A 16,066-nucleotide genomic window follows, 5' to 3' on the forward strand; every position below is an offset into this window, starting at 1 on the left:
TGACCTCCGGCGGGGAGACCCCCCTCCGCTTTATTCCGGTGCTCTGGGGCTACAGCTGCAGCCAGTCTGGGGACCACCCCAGCAGGTGTGATCACAGAGACAAATATCAGACAGAGCTGGTGGCGGACATGGGAGCGGCCCGGGGTGGGGAAGGCTAAGAGGGGTGGGGCTGATGGCCGGCTCTGGAAGGCCTTCCCAGCAAGCGCGGGGGTTTTCTGTCCCAAATGGCCCTTCTGGCCGCTCCCGGCTACTCCTCTGCTGCTCTGCTGCCCTCAGCCTCTGGTCCCCCCGGTGGGGCAGGGCCCCCCCTGGCCTGGCCCACGCTTCCCTGCACCCTCTCGGCAGTCGTCTCAGACTCTCCCCTGCTGTCCCCAGGACCGGCCTTGACCTCGATGATCCCATCTCCCCGGCCCCCTTCCTCCTCCTCCCTGCCCCCTGCCTCCAGCTCCCCACTGTCCCTCTCTGTTGTAGCCCCAGGTGCGGCCCCATGGGCGTCGGGCCGCTCGGCCTTGCGATAGACGAGGTAGCCGGTTGTGGGAAGCCTGTGGACCAGGGCTCCAGGAGACAAGCGGTGGTAGCCCTGTTCCCTGTACAGGAAGAGGCCAAATGTGTCAGGCTGGGTCACTCGGAACTTCGTGGCACAGAGCTGGTTCAGGGTGGCAACTGAGGCCCCTGGGGGCACAGCCAGGGTCTTGGAGGTACAGCCACCGCTGGGGTCCTGATAGGCCACTCGGAGGAGGTGCTGTGCAGGAGGAGAAGTGAAAACGAGAGCTCAATCCTGCCTGGTATATATCTGCCCACAGAGCTTGAGGCCCCCAGTGCAGACTCCACACTGGGTGGTATAGATCCAGAGGTGGAACCAAGTGACAGAAGCTTTTTGGACAAGGTGAGCTTCAAGCAGGGGTCTGAGGAAGGGAGAGAGCTGTGTTGGCTAGTGGGTCATAGCTGCGGGCAGGCCGGGAGGATGGCTCCCGCACGCCCCTGCAGGGAGCCTAACAACCTTACTACCCTGTGCCCTCAGCACTCGTCCCGCATGAACTCATTTAAGTCTGACATCCACCCCACGAGGTAAGTACCATGACCTCATTTTCTAGATAAAGAAATCGAGGCACAAAGGGGTGACATAACTTGCCCACGCTCCTGCAAACAGAAAGTAGCAGAGCCCGCCCGGACTTGAACCCAGGATCTGGCTACAACGTCTAAACTCTTAACCAAGGCTAGGAAGGATCCCTTGACTGGATGGAGGGGAAGGTGAGGGGAGCACGGGCGGGGAGCCTGACTCCAGGGAAGGCCAGAGCCCCATGTGGGGGCTGGAAGCCAGGATTTGGGGCTTGAGCTTGCCACCCGTGTCCCTTTCCCTCCCCGTGTCTTGTCTGTTTCCTTATCTGTAGAATGGAGAGAGTAATGGTCCTAATAGAAACTTCAGAGTTTCTATGAAGCTGCGGGGCTGAGCCCCTAGAGCACGGAGCACGGTGCCGGCACATGGGATGCACCCTGTCTAGAAAGGCTAGGCTTTGACATTGGGTCCACACAGGGTGCTGTTTCTCCGGCACGGTGACGTAGGACCAGAATTTCCCCTGCTGGGTCTCACTGGGAAAAGGAGGGGACTGCGCAGGAAGGTGCCAGAACCAACCCCTGCCCCACCCCTACCCCCCACCCCCCACCCCCTGGGGGCTTGGCGGTGGGGGGGGGTGGGCAATGTGGAGGCCCTGTTACCTGGAAGCTGTGGCTGGCAGGCAGGCGGCGCTGCTCCCAGAGGCTGAGGGAACGTTGTAGCTCCTGGGAGGGGCTCAGGGGTAGCACGTGGGCCTGGTCCAGGCCACTCAGCAGGGCCAGGCTGGCCGAGAGGCTGGTCAGGTAGTAACCACCTGGGACACGAGGCGAAGAGTGTAGCTCAGGCTGAGGGTGGGTGACCCTTCCCCGCCCCCCCCCACCTACTCGGGGGCCCCTAAGGCCCCCCGGCCCCCCACAGACAGACAGGCAGGCGGCCCAAGGAGGGGCTCCCTCACCCTCTCCGGTGAGCAGGGTGGGCTCCAGAAGCTCTGACATGTACTCAGCCTCCAGCAGCAGCTCGGGAAGGTCGCACTGGGCCAGGACGAGGCTCAGCAGCGGGAGGAACGCATCTGCCCCTGCCCCCTCCCCTGTGGGGTGGTAGACGAGGAAGTTTCAGACTCCTCTGGGGCCCCAGGCTCGGTATCCACGCCTTGCCTCACACGGTGACCCTCCCCTCCACCCGCCGGGCCTTGGGTGATGTGGTCTCTATGGCAACCACAGATAGGGGCTGTGGCGAGGAGGCTCTACTCTCTGGGCCTCAGTGGCACCATCTGTGAGATGGGAGTGTTGGACCCATCCCCCCACCTGTGCTGTTCTGGAATTTCTGCGCCACCACCCCTCCCCGCCCCCCCCCCCGACTCGGCAGGGGGCTGGCAGGGAGTGGTAGGAGGGGGCCTACCGGCCTGGGTCCTCAGGGCTGTGTAGAGCAGCTTGCAAGCCTGCAGGAGCCGCTTGACCTGGGCACTGGGTGAGTAGGCACGGAGCAGCTGCAGCAGCTTCTGACGCACCTGCTCCATCTCTCCCGGGGAGGGCAGGCTCAGGTGGGACCCAAAGGCTCCAGGGCCCTGGGACCGAGCCAGGCGGAGGCCCTCAGCCAGGCGGCCCAGGGAGCCGTCGGCAGAAAGCCGGCGCCGCAGGCGGGCCGCCAGGATGGGCCTGAGAGGCTTGAGCACGGAGCGATGCAGAGACTTCTCCAAGATGTGTTCTGCGGGGGAGAGGTGGCCAGGGTCAGGGGAACGAGGGTGCGAGTGGGAGCCAGAGTCCCAGGGCGGAGGGAGGGGGGAAGGGGGGGTGTAGTCGGGGAGGAAGAGAGGTGAAAGGGAGGGGGAGACCTGGGGAGGTGGGAGAATAGCAGGGGAGAGGCGGGGAGTGGGTAGCGCTGGAATGAATGGAGAGGTGGGCCGAGCCCGTGAAGCCTGGGCCGGAGTCTCACCCAGTCTCTCAGGCGGCAGCAGCTTCTCAGGGCCCAGCTCCGCGCTCAGCATGGCCCGAGCCCGGCTCAGTGCCTCTCGGACACCCTGCAGCTCCCGGGGCTCGGGGCCGGCCCGCACCTGGGTCAGCAGGTCCTGCACCAGCTGGCCGACGGCCGTGTGTCGGTCCTCCACCAGCGCCGTGGCTGCCCGTCCCACCTGCCGCTCCGGGGCCAGCAGGGAGCAGAAGGCAGAGCTCATGGACCGAAGCAGCGGCCGCCGGCGGCGGCGGCCCAGGCGGGGCGAGGTGGCCGGGCTTCCCCGGGACCCTGGCGCCCCCTCTTCTTCTGAGCTGCTGGGGGAGCCACAGTCTACCTCCTGGAGGGAGGGCAGGGGTGGGAGGCTGGGGCTGGCGCTCCCTGGCACACGGTACCCCACAGAGCTCTCCCTCCGCAGAAGCTGGTGAGGGGGTAACCTCTCTGTCTGGTTGGGGGCCGCCCCCGGCAGCACGGGGACCGGGGGAGGTGGCATGGCAGGTGGGGACAGAGGGCTGGAGGTCTCCGTGGACACGCGTACTTTGAAGCTCCTCTTGAATTTCTCCCGCTTGGTGGGGCCCAGGTCCCCTGGGAACAGGGGGTTGAAGAAGCACAGGGCGGCTCCTGTGCCCTGGTCCAGCTCTTGCGGGGACCGGGGCTTCAGCCGGGGCAGCAGCGGGCCTTCAGACAGGCCCGGCTGAGCCTTGGTATTGAGGGAGGAGCTCCAGAACTCTAGGGAAGAGAAAGCATTTGGGGGTCTCGGGGAGGCTCGGGGAGGGGGCCCGACCGAGGGAAAGGCACGGGCTCAGGCTGTGTGCCCATGTGGCTTCTCTTTCCCCCTTGGCCTCAGCTTGTCCATCTGTGCAATGGGTAGCAGAGGACCCCTTACCGATGCCCAGATGGGAGATGGCTTCCAGTTCCTTGTGGGTGGCTGCCTGGCAGATGGCTCTGGGGAGCTGGAGTGGGAGGAGAAGGATGTCCCTGAGGCCAGAGAGGGAAACAGAAAGCCAGGGGTGAGGGATGTTCAGGGCTCTGGGGGCTAGCAGGACCTGGAGGGGCTGGGAGGTCAGGATGTCCCAGGGAGCAGGGACCAACGCAGACCAGGCGCCCTGCGGCCAGGCTCACCGGGTATGGCAGTAGGCACAGATGAGCTGGACCAGGTCTGGGAACGTGAGCTCTGAGCCCTCCAAGGAGACGCCTGAGAGACGGACGGGAAGTGTGGTTGTTTTCTGGGGAACACCCCTGTGCCCTGCCCTGACTGCTTCCAGCCCCTACCCCCCAGGCCAGTCCCGCTCACCCCCAGGGCTCTCCTGGATGTAGTGGCTAGAGACAAACGAAGGGCCGCTGGCCTCGGGCAGCCTCACGCACAGGGCCTGGCACCCACGAGTGTTAGATTTCCGCACCAGGAACGTCTGCAAGGGACAGGGGTCGGGGGCTCGGGACCTCCGTGTCCAGCCTCTCTCCCCGCCACCCTCCGCTGGCCAGTCCTGGGGTCAGGGGCCAGACTCACCCCCGGGGGCTCAGTCCTCAGCACGTGCAGTGCAGCCGCCGCGTTGGCCCGGAGCTGCAGCCACACGGGCCGTGTGCGCAGCAAGCGCTCCCGCAGGCTCACGGTGCGCCCGGGCCGCTGGGGCCCACCTGCCGGCCCCCCGCTGGCCCCAGGCACGTCGTAGAGCGGGTCCTGGGCTGGCCTAGGAGTGGTCACCAGATTGGAGCAGGGGTCCGGGGGGGTGGGACCCTCGCCCGACCCTTTCCTCCTTCTCTGCCCTGGGACAGACTGCCGTCCCTCCCTGCCCCACCGGGCTGCCCTTCCAACTTCACTAACTTTTCTCTCTCCGGGTGCCCAGGTGCGAAGTTGGACAGGCTGGGGGCTCCGAGAGGGCCTGCTTCTGGCTCCCCAGGGGTTTCCATGGCTGGGAGCTCCTTCGGTTTCTCCCGGTTTCTCCCAGGACTCAGGAAGAGAATCCAGCCCCCAAGGCAACAGCGCGCTCACATTCCCGGTGGTGAGTAACACTTCCTGAGGGCGGTTCGCCCTGTCACGCCCCGCCAGTTAACTCTTGTGTGTCCACTCAGCCTGGGCAGTGCCCACTTCCTCTTTGTTCTGGGCCCAGCCTAAGGGGGCAGGCATCCCCCCCCCCCGTAGAAGTGCCACCGCAGGAGCCCCAGCTGCGGGGCCACCACCCCCGCACAGTGCATCCTGAAGCCTTACCAGCCTCCCCAAACCACACAGGCAGGCGGGAAGGGGTTAAGCTGGGCCCTTCTGGGTCCCCACAGGCCCAAGTCTTGCCCTTGGGGCACCTTTAAGTCTGTGGTCAATTGCTCATCTGTGCGTGGTCTTGGGGTCAGCCCTGGGGGAGAGCACCCCCTGCTGGTCACAGATGACTCATCCCCCCAGCCTAACTTGGGTTTTGGAATATCAGGTTGCTATGGAGAAAGGATGCTGTGTCTCCATGGAAACTAACCCCTTTGCTTAACTGAGGTTCTGGGGGTGGTTCTAACACTCGGCGCTAAATGGTTGGGGGGGGGGTTTGGTTGTGAGGTCGTCAGCACACACGGTGCTGCCAGCTGCCTCCTACGCACACAGGCCCGGCCGGCCTGCCTCACCAATCTGCCAAGTGACTGGGGCAGGTGCAGGCATGACCCAGTCTCCAAGCACAGAGCACACGGTCCCCTTCTCCACCCAGAACACGTGGTCTGCCTGTGCCACATGTTGCTTTGGGCTTTGCTCACGAGCCCCTGGTCATCCAGGGCCCGGTCCCCCACTCCTGGAGGGTATGGTGGGAGAGCCACCCCCTTACCCTCTCTATACCCCGACTCAGAGCAGGTAGGCTCCTGCTGTAGGAAGGTCCCAGGGACCTCAGAAGAGACTGCCCGACTCAGGCTCCCCCCATGAGAGCCCTGATTCCCTTGCAAGGCATAAATCAGACACACATAGGTCATGGCAGAGTCCCAGGAAAGGTTTTAATTCCAGTCCCTGAAATCTGGGAGACAGATACCAAGAACCTCCTTGAGAAGACTCGGGGAGCCTTCTCATCTCTAGCGACAGCCAGGAGAGACAGGCCCCCAAAATATAATTCCTAGGTCAGAGATCCCACGAAGTGGGGCCCAGATCACTGGCTCAGTGACTGGTCCGAGGTCAGCAGAGAGGATGTTGCTTTGGCTTAAGATGAGCCACATCTTCTTTGTCTGGGAGGGCACAGAGGAGGCTGACCTTTGGGAGGGGAAGGTGGTGGGCTCACTGGGGACGGAGGAGACAGTCTTGCCTGGCTAGGGCGGCTCTGGGCCACAGCTGTGCAGGCCTCCGAGGAGGGCAGAGGAGTCCAGACCAGTGGTGGCTGGAGAGGAAGGCCCAGCAGCAGCACCAGGGAGCTGTCTGGCTAGACCCTGAGGGGTTTGTCAGTCCGCCTTCCCACAGCAGGAAAATGCAAATCCTGGGGTTGCTGCCAGCTGCTCTGGGGGGCCCCTTGGCCCTGAACAGCAGGGTCAAGGTCCTGAGGGAAGGCGGGAGGGGGAAAATTGCCACAGGTGAAAAGGTGAACCAAAAAGGGAGGAGCACCATTGCCTGTGGGGGGCTGGGAGGAGCAGCCTCGGTCTGGCCCAGGGCAGCTCTATGGCCATGGGCCCACCAGGGCCACCCCACTGCTGGTGCTCAGCATTCCAGCCCTCCCTGACCAGTCCTGGTTGTGGGGGGCTCCATCCCCTAGCCCCATCGACCTAGAGCTTCCCCACCCCCCACCCTGGCTCCTGCTCCCCAAACTCCCAAAGTGCCCTCAGACCCAGACCGCTCTAACTGGGGCCACTGATCCGACACAAGCACTGCCTCTTTCTGGGCTCCTTTCTAGGAGGCTGGGCTGGGGGAGGGGGGCGGCAGGAGGCAGAGCGGCTCCTGTGGTTCTTACCATCTGCTTTTCTCTTCTGAGGGGACACAGCCGCCCTAGCCTGGGTGGGGGAGAAGAGCCCCCCTTGAGAGTCTGCCTCCAGCTTGGCAGGTGCCCTCCTCCACATCAGCCTCTGGGGGGGGCGGGGGGAGGCTGCCGGGTCAGTGCTGCATCCACACGGGTGGGGAGCGGAGGACCCTTTCTAGGCAAGGCTGTGATGTGGTCTCCCAGTCAGAGGCCAGGCCAGCCCAGCTGCCTTCCCGCCTTCCCTCCCTCCCTTCCTCCTATCCCATCAAAACCTGCCCTGGAAGGAGGAAGGGGCGGACACAGACTAAAAGGTCCCTCTTGCAGGGAAGCCTCAGGCAAAGGGGGGCCTGTGAGCTGACAGCGATGCCAGGGGACCTGGGCTGAAGGCAGGAGGTGCCGAGGGACGAGCAGAGCTCTCAGGCCCTCAGGAAGCCCACGTGTGGTGAGCCTGCAAGACCAAAGCAGGGGGTGCCGGCCCCACCTTTTTGATAGCCGTCCAGTCCTCCAGGATGTCAATCTCCTGCAGCATGTACACGATGTAAGGACCTGCAGCGGGGGTCAAGGAAAGCAGGAAGCCCAGTGGAGGGGGTAGGCAACAGGCCTCTGCCCCTCCGCCCCTCTGCCCGGGAGCTCCAACACTTGGGGGAGGTGGCACCACAGTGGGGAGGGGCTCAGGACCAGAGTTAGAAAGCAGGCTCTGCCTCCTACCTCTTGGTTCCCAGGTTCTTGGGGTGGGGCCTATGGGGGGTACGGAGCCACACCCCTACCTACCCTTGGCTCCCCCTCACCTCCTCTCTCCAGTTTGAAGGTCAGCAGTCCAACACCCATCCCATCCACTCGGGGACCTTGCTCCTTCTGTTCTGACCCCTCATCCGGCCCCTTCTACACATACACTCCAGTCTCTTCCATCGTGGAGGTGACCCTCCCTTGGTCTCACGCTCCCCTCTGGGGACCATCCGCTCTGTCCTCTGTACCTGATATCTGCATGCCCTCACCTCCATTCACCCGTCAAGGCCTTGCAGCCCTGTCTCCTCCCTCCCTGCCTGGACTGCCTGCCATCACCAGGCAGCCAGCGCCCCGAGAACCTGAGGCCGCGGGAACACCCGGTGTGGAGACAAGGGCATGAGAATTCCATTCAAGTCCGTGCTGGACGACGTCAGGAGGAACAGAGGCTCAGCAGACCCTGGGCTGAAAGGGCTCATGCCTAAGGTGACAGGCAACTATTCCTATATGGGATGCGGGTGCCCCCAGTTTAGGCCACGGGGGTGCAGAGGAGAGAGAAGCCATAGCCACTGAGGAGGTGGGGCGGGGGGGTGGGAACCAGGAGAGGCTTCACAGAGGAGGTAACAGGTGAGACAAGCACCGGAGGGGCAGAGATGGGCAGCAAGGCATCCCGAGGGTGGAAAGTGGGGGTGGGTGGGGTGGTGGGACAGTCTGGGACCTGTCCGGGATGGGACGTTGTGGGAAAGCCAGAAGGGCCTCAAAAGAACTTATGGGGAGTCACTGAATGGACGCTCCTGTGTCTCTGGGGTCCACACAGCCCAGGAGAGACCCAGGGCCCCACAGAAACTCCCTGACGGTTGGACTTGCCTGGACAGGGCTACGTGAGGCCAAATGACCATAAATGCGTCTAGACTGACTCTGTCCTCCGTGTCCTCCACCCCCTCCCCCAGTCTGGACGTCCTGCCCAGTTTGGGTGCTCGTGGGTGGAAGGATACCAGAAACGAGAGGCGCCTTCTTCCTCTTGCTGGGCGGCAGAGAATCCCAAGTCTTTGCACTGCTTCCGGCATGGAGTCTGTCATCCCACCACTCTGTGCCCCCAGACCCGGAGTTAGGAGCGAGGCGCCGGAGCCCCCGGGGCACCCTACCCTTGTAGCCTGGGCCTTTCACGCGAGCCAGGCCGGCCCTGACCCCTCCTCTGCCTCCCGCGGCGGTGGAGGGCACCCTCGCCCGGGGCTTGGAAGCTGAGCTCAGGCCCAGATGGCACAGCTGTGCAGGCCAGGGAGAGAGGTCGCTGCACTTTGGTGAGTCCGGTTTCTTCAATTGTTTAGGGAACAGTGGGACAATGACAATTCTGGCCTCTTTAGGACCCCATACGAACACAGGCGCTGTGGACGCCGAAGGGACTGTGGCTATTGTACGGCCGGGTGCGTCAGAATGACACCTCCTGTTCTGGAAAGAGAGCAGGGGCCGAGGAGGGTACGGAGACCCATTCCTTGTGAGCCTCCACTCTACACCAGGCACTCGGCCGGGTCCTTTCTGTGCCTGGTTCCACTTAGTCCCCACAGTGGCCCCAAGAAGCAGGTCCTCCTCCACGCCCCTCGGGCGGGCAGGGCAGCGGAGGCCCCGCCAAGGGGTGGGCACGGACAGAGCAGGGCCCAGGGCAGCCTCACCAGAGCTGATGTCCAGGCTCTGGCGGTCCTCTTCCAGCCTCTGGATCCGCTCCTGCAGCTCCCCCTGCAGGGTGTCGTAGAGCAGCAGCTTCTCACTCTGGAAGGGGTGGGGCCGCTCAGCAGGGCTGCAGGGCCCAGCCGCTTCCGTCTGCCTCCCCCAGCGCCCAGCCCCACTCACCTCCAGGTGCTGCTTGGCTCCCTGCAGCTCACACTCGTACTTATTCCGGATCACGTCCAGGCAGAAGCCCTTGTAGATCCCTGCAGGGGGAGGGAGATGGGAGGCCCCGCTTGGCCAGGGACCCGGGGCTCCAAAAAGGGGAGCCAGGAGCAGGGCTGGGCAGGGCAGGGGTGAGAAAAGAAGGGAACCATGGGCTCTGGCAGAGGAGGAGGGAGGGGGTCCGGAGCACAGGACAGCCCGCAGACCTGCCACCTGAATGCGGATCTTGAGGCTCCGCTGCAGCCCCCCCAGAGGCTCTGTGTATTCGGGCGCTCTCTCAGCCCCCACTTCCTCCAGCCGCACCCTCAGCTGACTCAGCCGTTCCCTGAACAACCTGGGGGGGGGGGGGTAAAAGGCAGCATGTTTGTCTCTCAAACACGAGGCCAAGCGCCTGCTCCGTGGCAGGCCCCGCGCGTGAGGCCCTCGGCCACCCCTGCCCGGCACCAGGCCCGCTGCCTCCTCACCCCGGGTTCCTGAAGACCCAGCCCTGGGCGCCCTCCACTCACTTCTCCTTCAGCTCGGAGAACTGCTTCTCCAGGTCCAGCATCTCGTTGACGCACTCGCCGCGACGCCGCTCGTAGTCCTCATCGTCCATCTCTGGGACAAGAGGCCGGTCAGGGCTGGCTGGGGAGGAGCGGGTGGGCACCGGGGTGTATGCCGTGGGGGCTCACCTGAGCTCTCCTCCTCTGACTCAGTCTGGCTGCCGCTCCGTTCCTCCTCGCTCTCTTCCTCCTCCCCATTCATCTCAGCGGCTGAATCACCCTCTGCTTCCATCTCTTCTGTGTCTTTGCCTGGAGGCTGCACGGGCATCTGGGCTCTGGGAGAAGGAGGGGAGCCATCACTTGCCGCTGCCCTTAGTTCCAAGCAGGAGACTGGCCCTGCCGGGAGTCGAACCAAGCCCTGTCTGCACATCTCCCAGAAGCCTGGGAGCCGTGGAAACGCTCACATCCTTGGACACTGTTGGCGATCCCAGTCTGCGGAATGCCGGCCAAGGGGATGGTCCAGAAGATGGCAAACACCGAGGGTGGGTTCCCCACTGCCTCTGGGACTGGGCCCAAACTTGTGACTGCACTGGTCCATTTTCCTCACCCCACTATCTAAGGGTCAGTCGTTAAGTACACCATTCCTTCCTCCTCTTCACGCCTTCCTGCTGATCCCTCTGCCTGGAATGACCTCACTTTTCTTTTGGAGAACATTCTGCAATCCTCTTGTCCTCTCACTGTGCTCTGGGTCAAAGCCCACGTCCTTCTGCTTCCTCTGGAGCCTCATGCTAACAGCGTCCCCATCTCCACTGCTCTCCCTCTTGATGGCTCCTTCCCATGAAACTTCAGGCGTGATCAGTGCTACCCACCCCCCCCCCAACCCATTTAGCAACAGCAGAAACAAAAGACTTTGCCCCATTCCACTTAACCGCTCCCCATCTCCCACTTCACAGCTACACTCTTCAAGGCGCTGGCTGTTCCTACTCTTGAATCCCCCAGGGTGTTCCATTCCATTTCTCTATGCATCGCCCTCGGCTGAGGCAAATCATGTGGCCTTAAGCGACAACCTCCTTGTGCCCAGTGCCAGTATTTTTTAGTGCTTATCTTAGTTGACTTCTCAGCAACAATGAACACTATTAATCATTCCTTCTTTTAGATACTCATCTGATATTTACTAAAGGTCTAATATACGCCAGGTACCGTCAGACAGTACGGCAGACGCTGTGCTCAACGAGGCAAATAAACAACTTGAGATAGACCTCAAGTTTACAGGTTCCTGGGAGAGAGGCAGAGAAGTGGAACTGTACTGTGGTGTGAGAAGAGTTAAGACTGGGGAGGGGGACATATGGCAGAGCCATCTAACTGGAACCTGGAGCTTGCTCCAACAGTGAGGGCTTACAGAGGAAGATCCTTGCTGCATCAGCAGGGAGGGCTTGCAGACAGATGAGCTGGGATGGCTGGGGAGGGAACTTTCCAAGCAGACCGAATAGCATGTACAGAGACCCCAAAACGAGAGAAAGGGCAGGGTGGGGGGCAGAGGAGTGTAAGCCTCAGAGAGAAGTCTGGGCTGCAGAGATGTGATGGTCATCAGCATATAGTGAGTTCTTCAGGCCTTGGGAGAGGGTGCAACCAGCAGGGCAGAATGTGTGGAGAAGAGGTCCATGATGGAACTCCCAGGGTCACCAAAGGGACAGATGATGAAACCCCTGCAAAGGAGAAGGAAATTAGCAAGAGGCGGAAGAGGAAAAATTCAGTCATGGGAGAAAGAATTTTAGGAGGAAGGAGCGGTAACAATGCTGCCAAGAGGTCACCTACGAGGAAGACTATAAATAGTCCTCTCAACAGATAATCTCTCTGCCTCCTGGAGGCTTCTATTTGGTGATATTCTTCCCACTTCCCCGGGCACGGCTTTGTAGTCCTTTACATGCATGAAGACACCACTCCCTCCGGGAAGCCCTATTTATTTACGTGTCCTCCCTGCCCATTTTCACGTTTGCCCAACCAGGCTGTAAGCCTCACCAGGGCAGGGATGCACATGTACCTTATTCATCCGGCATAGTACTTACTTCACGGCTAGAGCATGTGCAAACACAAACTAAACAAAGCACACTCTTGGGGCGCCTGGGTGGCTCAGTCAGTTGAGCGACTGACTTCGGCTCAGGTCATGATCTGGCGGTTTGTGAGTTCAAGCCCCTCTTCCAGCTCTATGCTGAGAGCTCAGAGCCTGGAACCGGCTTCAGATTCTGTCTCCCTCTCTCTCTCTCTCTCTCTGCCCCTCCCCCGCTCAAGCTCGCTCGCGTTCTCTCTCTCAGAAAGAAACATAAAAAAAAATTAAACAGGGGCGCCTGGGTGGCGCAGTCGGTTACGCGTCCGACTTCAGCCAGGTCACGATCTCGCGGTCGGTGAGTTCGAGCCCCGCGTCGGGCTCTGGGCTGATGGCTCGGAGCCTGGAGCCTGTTTCCGATTCTGTGTCTCCCTCTCTCTCTGCACCTCCCCCATTCATGCTCTGTCTCTCTCTGTCCCAAAAATGAATAAACGTTGAAAAAAAAAAAATTAAACAAAGCACACTCTTTCAGGGCAGGCATTTATTTCTTGGTCGCCCCAGGGCCCTGTAGTGGTAGCAAACCCACCAGGTACTGTTCACTTTCCTTGACACCAATTCCAGTTCTGTAAAATAACTGGCTCACAGGACGGTTTAGTCACATTCCTCAATGATTTCACAAATGATCCGAACCTGACCCGAAAACCCTCAGTTCTCCAAACCAGCCTCATCTTTCCCATTGTCAAGCCCCAGTCCCTGCAGTCCCCAAATTTTGCAATCCCTCTTCATTGTTAAATGGATACGTTTACTTTGTCTCCAGCGGTCTCTGATTCTAACGAGTGAGCCAATTTAATCACAACCTCCCCTCCTTACCCTGGTGCAAAAAGAGGGTAACCCTCGCCGTTCTGAGTGTTGTAAAGATTGCAAGGGATAAGGGACGGAAAGGAAACTTGTAAGGCGCTGGGCACAATCAATTCACATTTTTAGAAAGTGAGCAAGCATTTCGAGGGCAGGCCTCTACAGAAGACCGATTCTTCTCCCTCGAGGAAGCCAACCCAGACCCTGCGCGGCGCGGCGCGGCGCGGCGCGCCAGGACCCTCCCGCCCGGTTCCATTCCCGTCTGCGCCGGCGCCGCGGGCGGGGCAATCACTGGCTCTTCCGCGGCCAGCTGCGGCCCCGCGGCGCCGCACGCGTCCGGCCGGTTAGGTCTCCGCTTCCGCCCTCACTGGGCTAGCTGCGACCCACGGGCCAGAGGGGCCGAACCAGGTGCCATGAGCAGCGTTACGCACCGCGGCGAGTGGGGCCTCCGGATTGACGCCTGAAACTCCCTAAGAGGTGCCCGCGGCCGCCGGGCTCCCGGAAGCGTCGCGCCCTTGCCTCTTCCCCGGGAGGCGGGGCCCGCCGCACTTCCGTGTACGCGATCAGGAGGCGCCGGTCGCCGAGCTCACATTTGGGCAGCTGGTGGCGAGGCATGCTGGGATACCGCGGGGCCGGTCTCCATAGCAACCGGCCGAAATTCGCGCAGGCCTACGGCTGGTGGAGAAGGCCCCTGTGGTTTTCTTGCCCCGCTGTCCGCGCCCCTCGGTCCGCAGCGACCTCCTTCCCCGGTCCCCCCGCCCCTCGCGTGAAAGGGAAGAACCGGCGACCCCACCCCCTGCACGCCAGGTTCGGGAGAGTAACGGAGCCAGCTGTAGGTGTGAACACTCATTTATTTACATATGGTCATCGGTAGGCAAATAGCCCAGCCCAGCCTGTTCGAGGGTACAGATCTGGCACGGAACCTGCAGACTCTTCCTTTCTCCAGAGCTCCTGAAGGCGGAGGCCTGGAAGAACCAGGAGGTGTAGGCTTCTGCCCGAAAGCTAAGAAGTAAATCCAACGCCTCCATCTGATTTCTTTCCAAAAAGTTCATTTTGTTAAGTCCTCCGACTTCCCACTTCTGCCCTGTTCATACTCTTTGCTCTCCTACTGCCCGCCCACCCAAGATTGTTAATAATAATAACAACAATAATACTGTAATAATATTAATAATACTTCACATTTGTACGAAGCTTACAGAATGTTTTCACATGTAGCATCTCATCTGAGCCTCCCGACAGTTCTGTGAGGTAGGTATTTTTCACCTCCCTTTTTACAGATGGGATAACTGAGGCTCAGAGAGGAAATGGGATTTGCTCAAGGCCACACAGCTAGTTAGTGGTAAAGCTAGGACTTGATCCCAGCACCCCATATTCAAGTCCAGTGTTCCAACACCACAGCTACCACTGTAAAGTGGAGTGACATTTCTTACCCCTGTCAGGCCTGAGGGACGGCCTAAGGAGGGAAGAGGCTGAGACTTCTCGGACTAGGGGAGGGAAGGGCTCAGCAGTGACGAGGGGAGTCGGGGTACTTGGCCTTCAACTCCTGTTTGAACTGGCGGTAAAGGATCTTATTGTGCTGATTTTCAGCCTCCTTTTGGGGATGGAACTTCAAAGCTTCCTTGAAGCCCTTATGAACCAGGAAACCTTCGTTCAGCACCTCGAAATCAAATCCTGCCACGTGCAGCTCACAGGCCTGTTGGGGGAGAGACAGGTCAGCGAAGTTGGATGACATTTCTAGGGCCAAGACTGACATCCCTAAAGCCTCTCTCCAGCATCCCCACTCCTCTGGAGGCATCCTGGATCTTCCACACCATCCAGCCACCTCCTGAACTATGACTGTCCTTGCTCATCGGCTCTTTTCCATCCAGGACTACTCATAGCTCCCAGAGCCCGCCATTCCTCCTACCCCCTTTCCCCTGCCCTCTCCCTTTTGGGCACCTGGCTGATGCGATTGAAGCCGTACTGCCGAAAGCGCTCGTCGAAAGTGGGCACCTTGCCTCCGGCCACGTAGAATGGTTCCCAGGGGTCCTGCCAGGGAACCACATAGGCAGGCCTCAGCAAGGTCTCTTCTGGCAGGTTGACCCAGCGGGAGTAGTTGGTGGGCGCCTGGCAGGGCGTGCACAGCCCATAATAGAAGGGCCGCACCTCGCCTACTTGATAGAGCTGCAACAGCTCGTTCTTGTTCGTGGGCATGCGGCGTGCTCGGCGGATCTCAAAGGCAGGCACCACCAGCGCTGTGCCCGCCCACTGCTTGCTCTGATCCAACATTTCCCTCAGGCCTCTCCATAGCCCCTCGCTGGGCACCATGTCCACGTCGATTACCAGGGCATAGTTGGCCCCCTCACGGGCCAGATTCCTCAGCAGATTATTGGGGTAGGAGACATTGGTGCCCAGCGCATAATTGATCCCGGGCTGGGCCACCCTGGCTAGCTTGTCAAAGACCTCCTGGCAGGACCGCAGCAGGGCAAACTCCCCCGGTTCCCGGGGATCGGGCACAGCGGCCTCATAGCGCGAGGGGCACACAAGGTGCATGGCCACCCTGGCGCGCATATCAGGGCAGTGGCTGCTCAGCGCGTAGGTCAGCACCGTGGCTAGCTGCGCCTCCTCCTTGGTGGCCGCGAACACCGACACGGATAGCGGGCCCTCCCAGCGCTCCAACAGGCCCGACAGGTGCAGCAGGTTGTCTACGCTGGCATGCGTGGCCAGGATCACATCATTGGGGTCCATGGTGGTCTTCAGGAGGCCCCTGTAGACTCGGTAGTCGCCACTGGCATCCAGGACGCCTCCAGAGGCCAGAGCGGTACGGAGCTGCGCCTTGACCTGGTCCACGGACCGCGGGGACGGGGGAAAGAACTCGAAATACTGGTCTTGCTCTTCCTGCCCGTGCAGCCCGGACAGCAGCGACAGGTAGAGCAGCTGCAGCATCGCCACCAGCATTAGCGCGGCCAGAAGCAGCTGGTAGAAGGCGCACCGGATGGCGTAGGACATCTGCATGGCTCTCGGGGCTCCGAGCGCGCAGCAGGGACCACCGGGCCGCAGCCTTTGCCAGCCGCCGCAAGCCCGGATTTACCGCAGCCTGCCGAGCGCAGCCGAAGCGAGCCGAGGCGAGCCGAGCCCGGCGTAGCATCCCCTCCCGAGAGGGGCTCGGGGTGCGCCAGCTCGCCCCCTGCGC

General features: G+C 61.5%; 3 protein-coding genes across 15 annotated transcripts; all 3 read right to left on the reverse strand.

Moving 5' to 3' along the window:
* On the reverse strand, window positions 1-5,360 carry RIN1 (Ras and Rab interactor 1). The gene is made up of 10 exons (XM_045486850.1): window positions 4,824-5,360; window positions 4,509-4,689; window positions 4,296-4,410; window positions 4,124-4,196; window positions 3,888-3,979; window positions 2,987-3,730; window positions 2,453-2,758; window positions 2,010-2,141; window positions 1,717-1,868; window positions 1-742 (listed from the first exon to the last, which is right to left on the reverse strand). Exons 1-10 carry the CDS (start codon window positions 4,907-4,909, stop codon window positions 248-250), a joined length of 2,376 nt encoding a protein of 791 aa, XP_045342806.1. The 5' UTR covers window positions 4,910-5,360; the 3' UTR covers window positions 1-247.
* Window positions 5,361-5,934: 574 nt separating this feature from the next.
* BRMS1 (BRMS1 transcriptional repressor and anoikis regulator) lies at window positions 5,935-13,457 on the reverse strand. Of its 13 annotated transcripts, none has more exons than XM_045486864.1 (11): window positions 13,326-13,457; window positions 11,395-11,701; window positions 10,185-10,330; window positions 10,020-10,110; window positions 9,720-9,847; window positions 9,475-9,554; window positions 9,297-9,360; window positions 8,622-8,714; window positions 7,385-7,449; window positions 6,898-6,937; window positions 5,935-6,489 (listed from the first exon to the last, which is right to left on the reverse strand). In XM_045486864.1, the coding sequence occupies exons 3-11, from the start codon at window positions 10,321-10,323 to the stop codon at window positions 6,482-6,484; spliced, it is 708 nt and encodes a 235-aa protein (XP_045342820.1). In that variant the 5' UTR covers window positions 10,324-10,330; window positions 11,395-11,701; window positions 13,326-13,457; the 3' UTR covers window positions 5,935-6,481. The 13 variants fall into 13 exon arrangements, with proteins under 13 accessions (XP_045342820.1, XP_045342816.1, XP_045342818.1 ...); XM_045486860.1 differs by having other exon boundaries at window positions 9,297-9,393; XM_045486862.1 differs by having other exon boundaries at window positions 9,297-9,393; window positions 10,185-11,701.
* A 270-nt stretch (window positions 13,458-13,727) lies between these two features.
* Window positions 13,728-16,024, reverse strand: B4GAT1 (beta-1,4-glucuronyltransferase 1). The gene is made up of 2 exons (XM_045486866.1): window positions 14,833-16,024; window positions 13,728-14,587 (listed from the first exon to the last, which is right to left on the reverse strand). Exons 1-2 carry the CDS (start codon window positions 15,886-15,888, stop codon window positions 14,396-14,398), a joined length of 1,248 nt encoding a protein of 415 aa, XP_045342822.1. The 5' UTR covers window positions 15,889-16,024; the 3' UTR covers window positions 13,728-14,395.
* Between the last annotated feature and the right edge of the window lie 42 nt (window positions 16,025-16,066).

Source organism: Leopardus geoffroyi, chromosome D1 (assembly GCF_018350155.1).
Source record: "Leopardus geoffroyi isolate Oge1 chromosome D1, O.geoffroyi_Oge1_pat1.0, whole genome shotgun sequence".
NCBI classification, from domain to species: Eukaryota; Metazoa; Chordata; class Mammalia; order Carnivora; family Felidae; genus Leopardus; species Leopardus geoffroyi.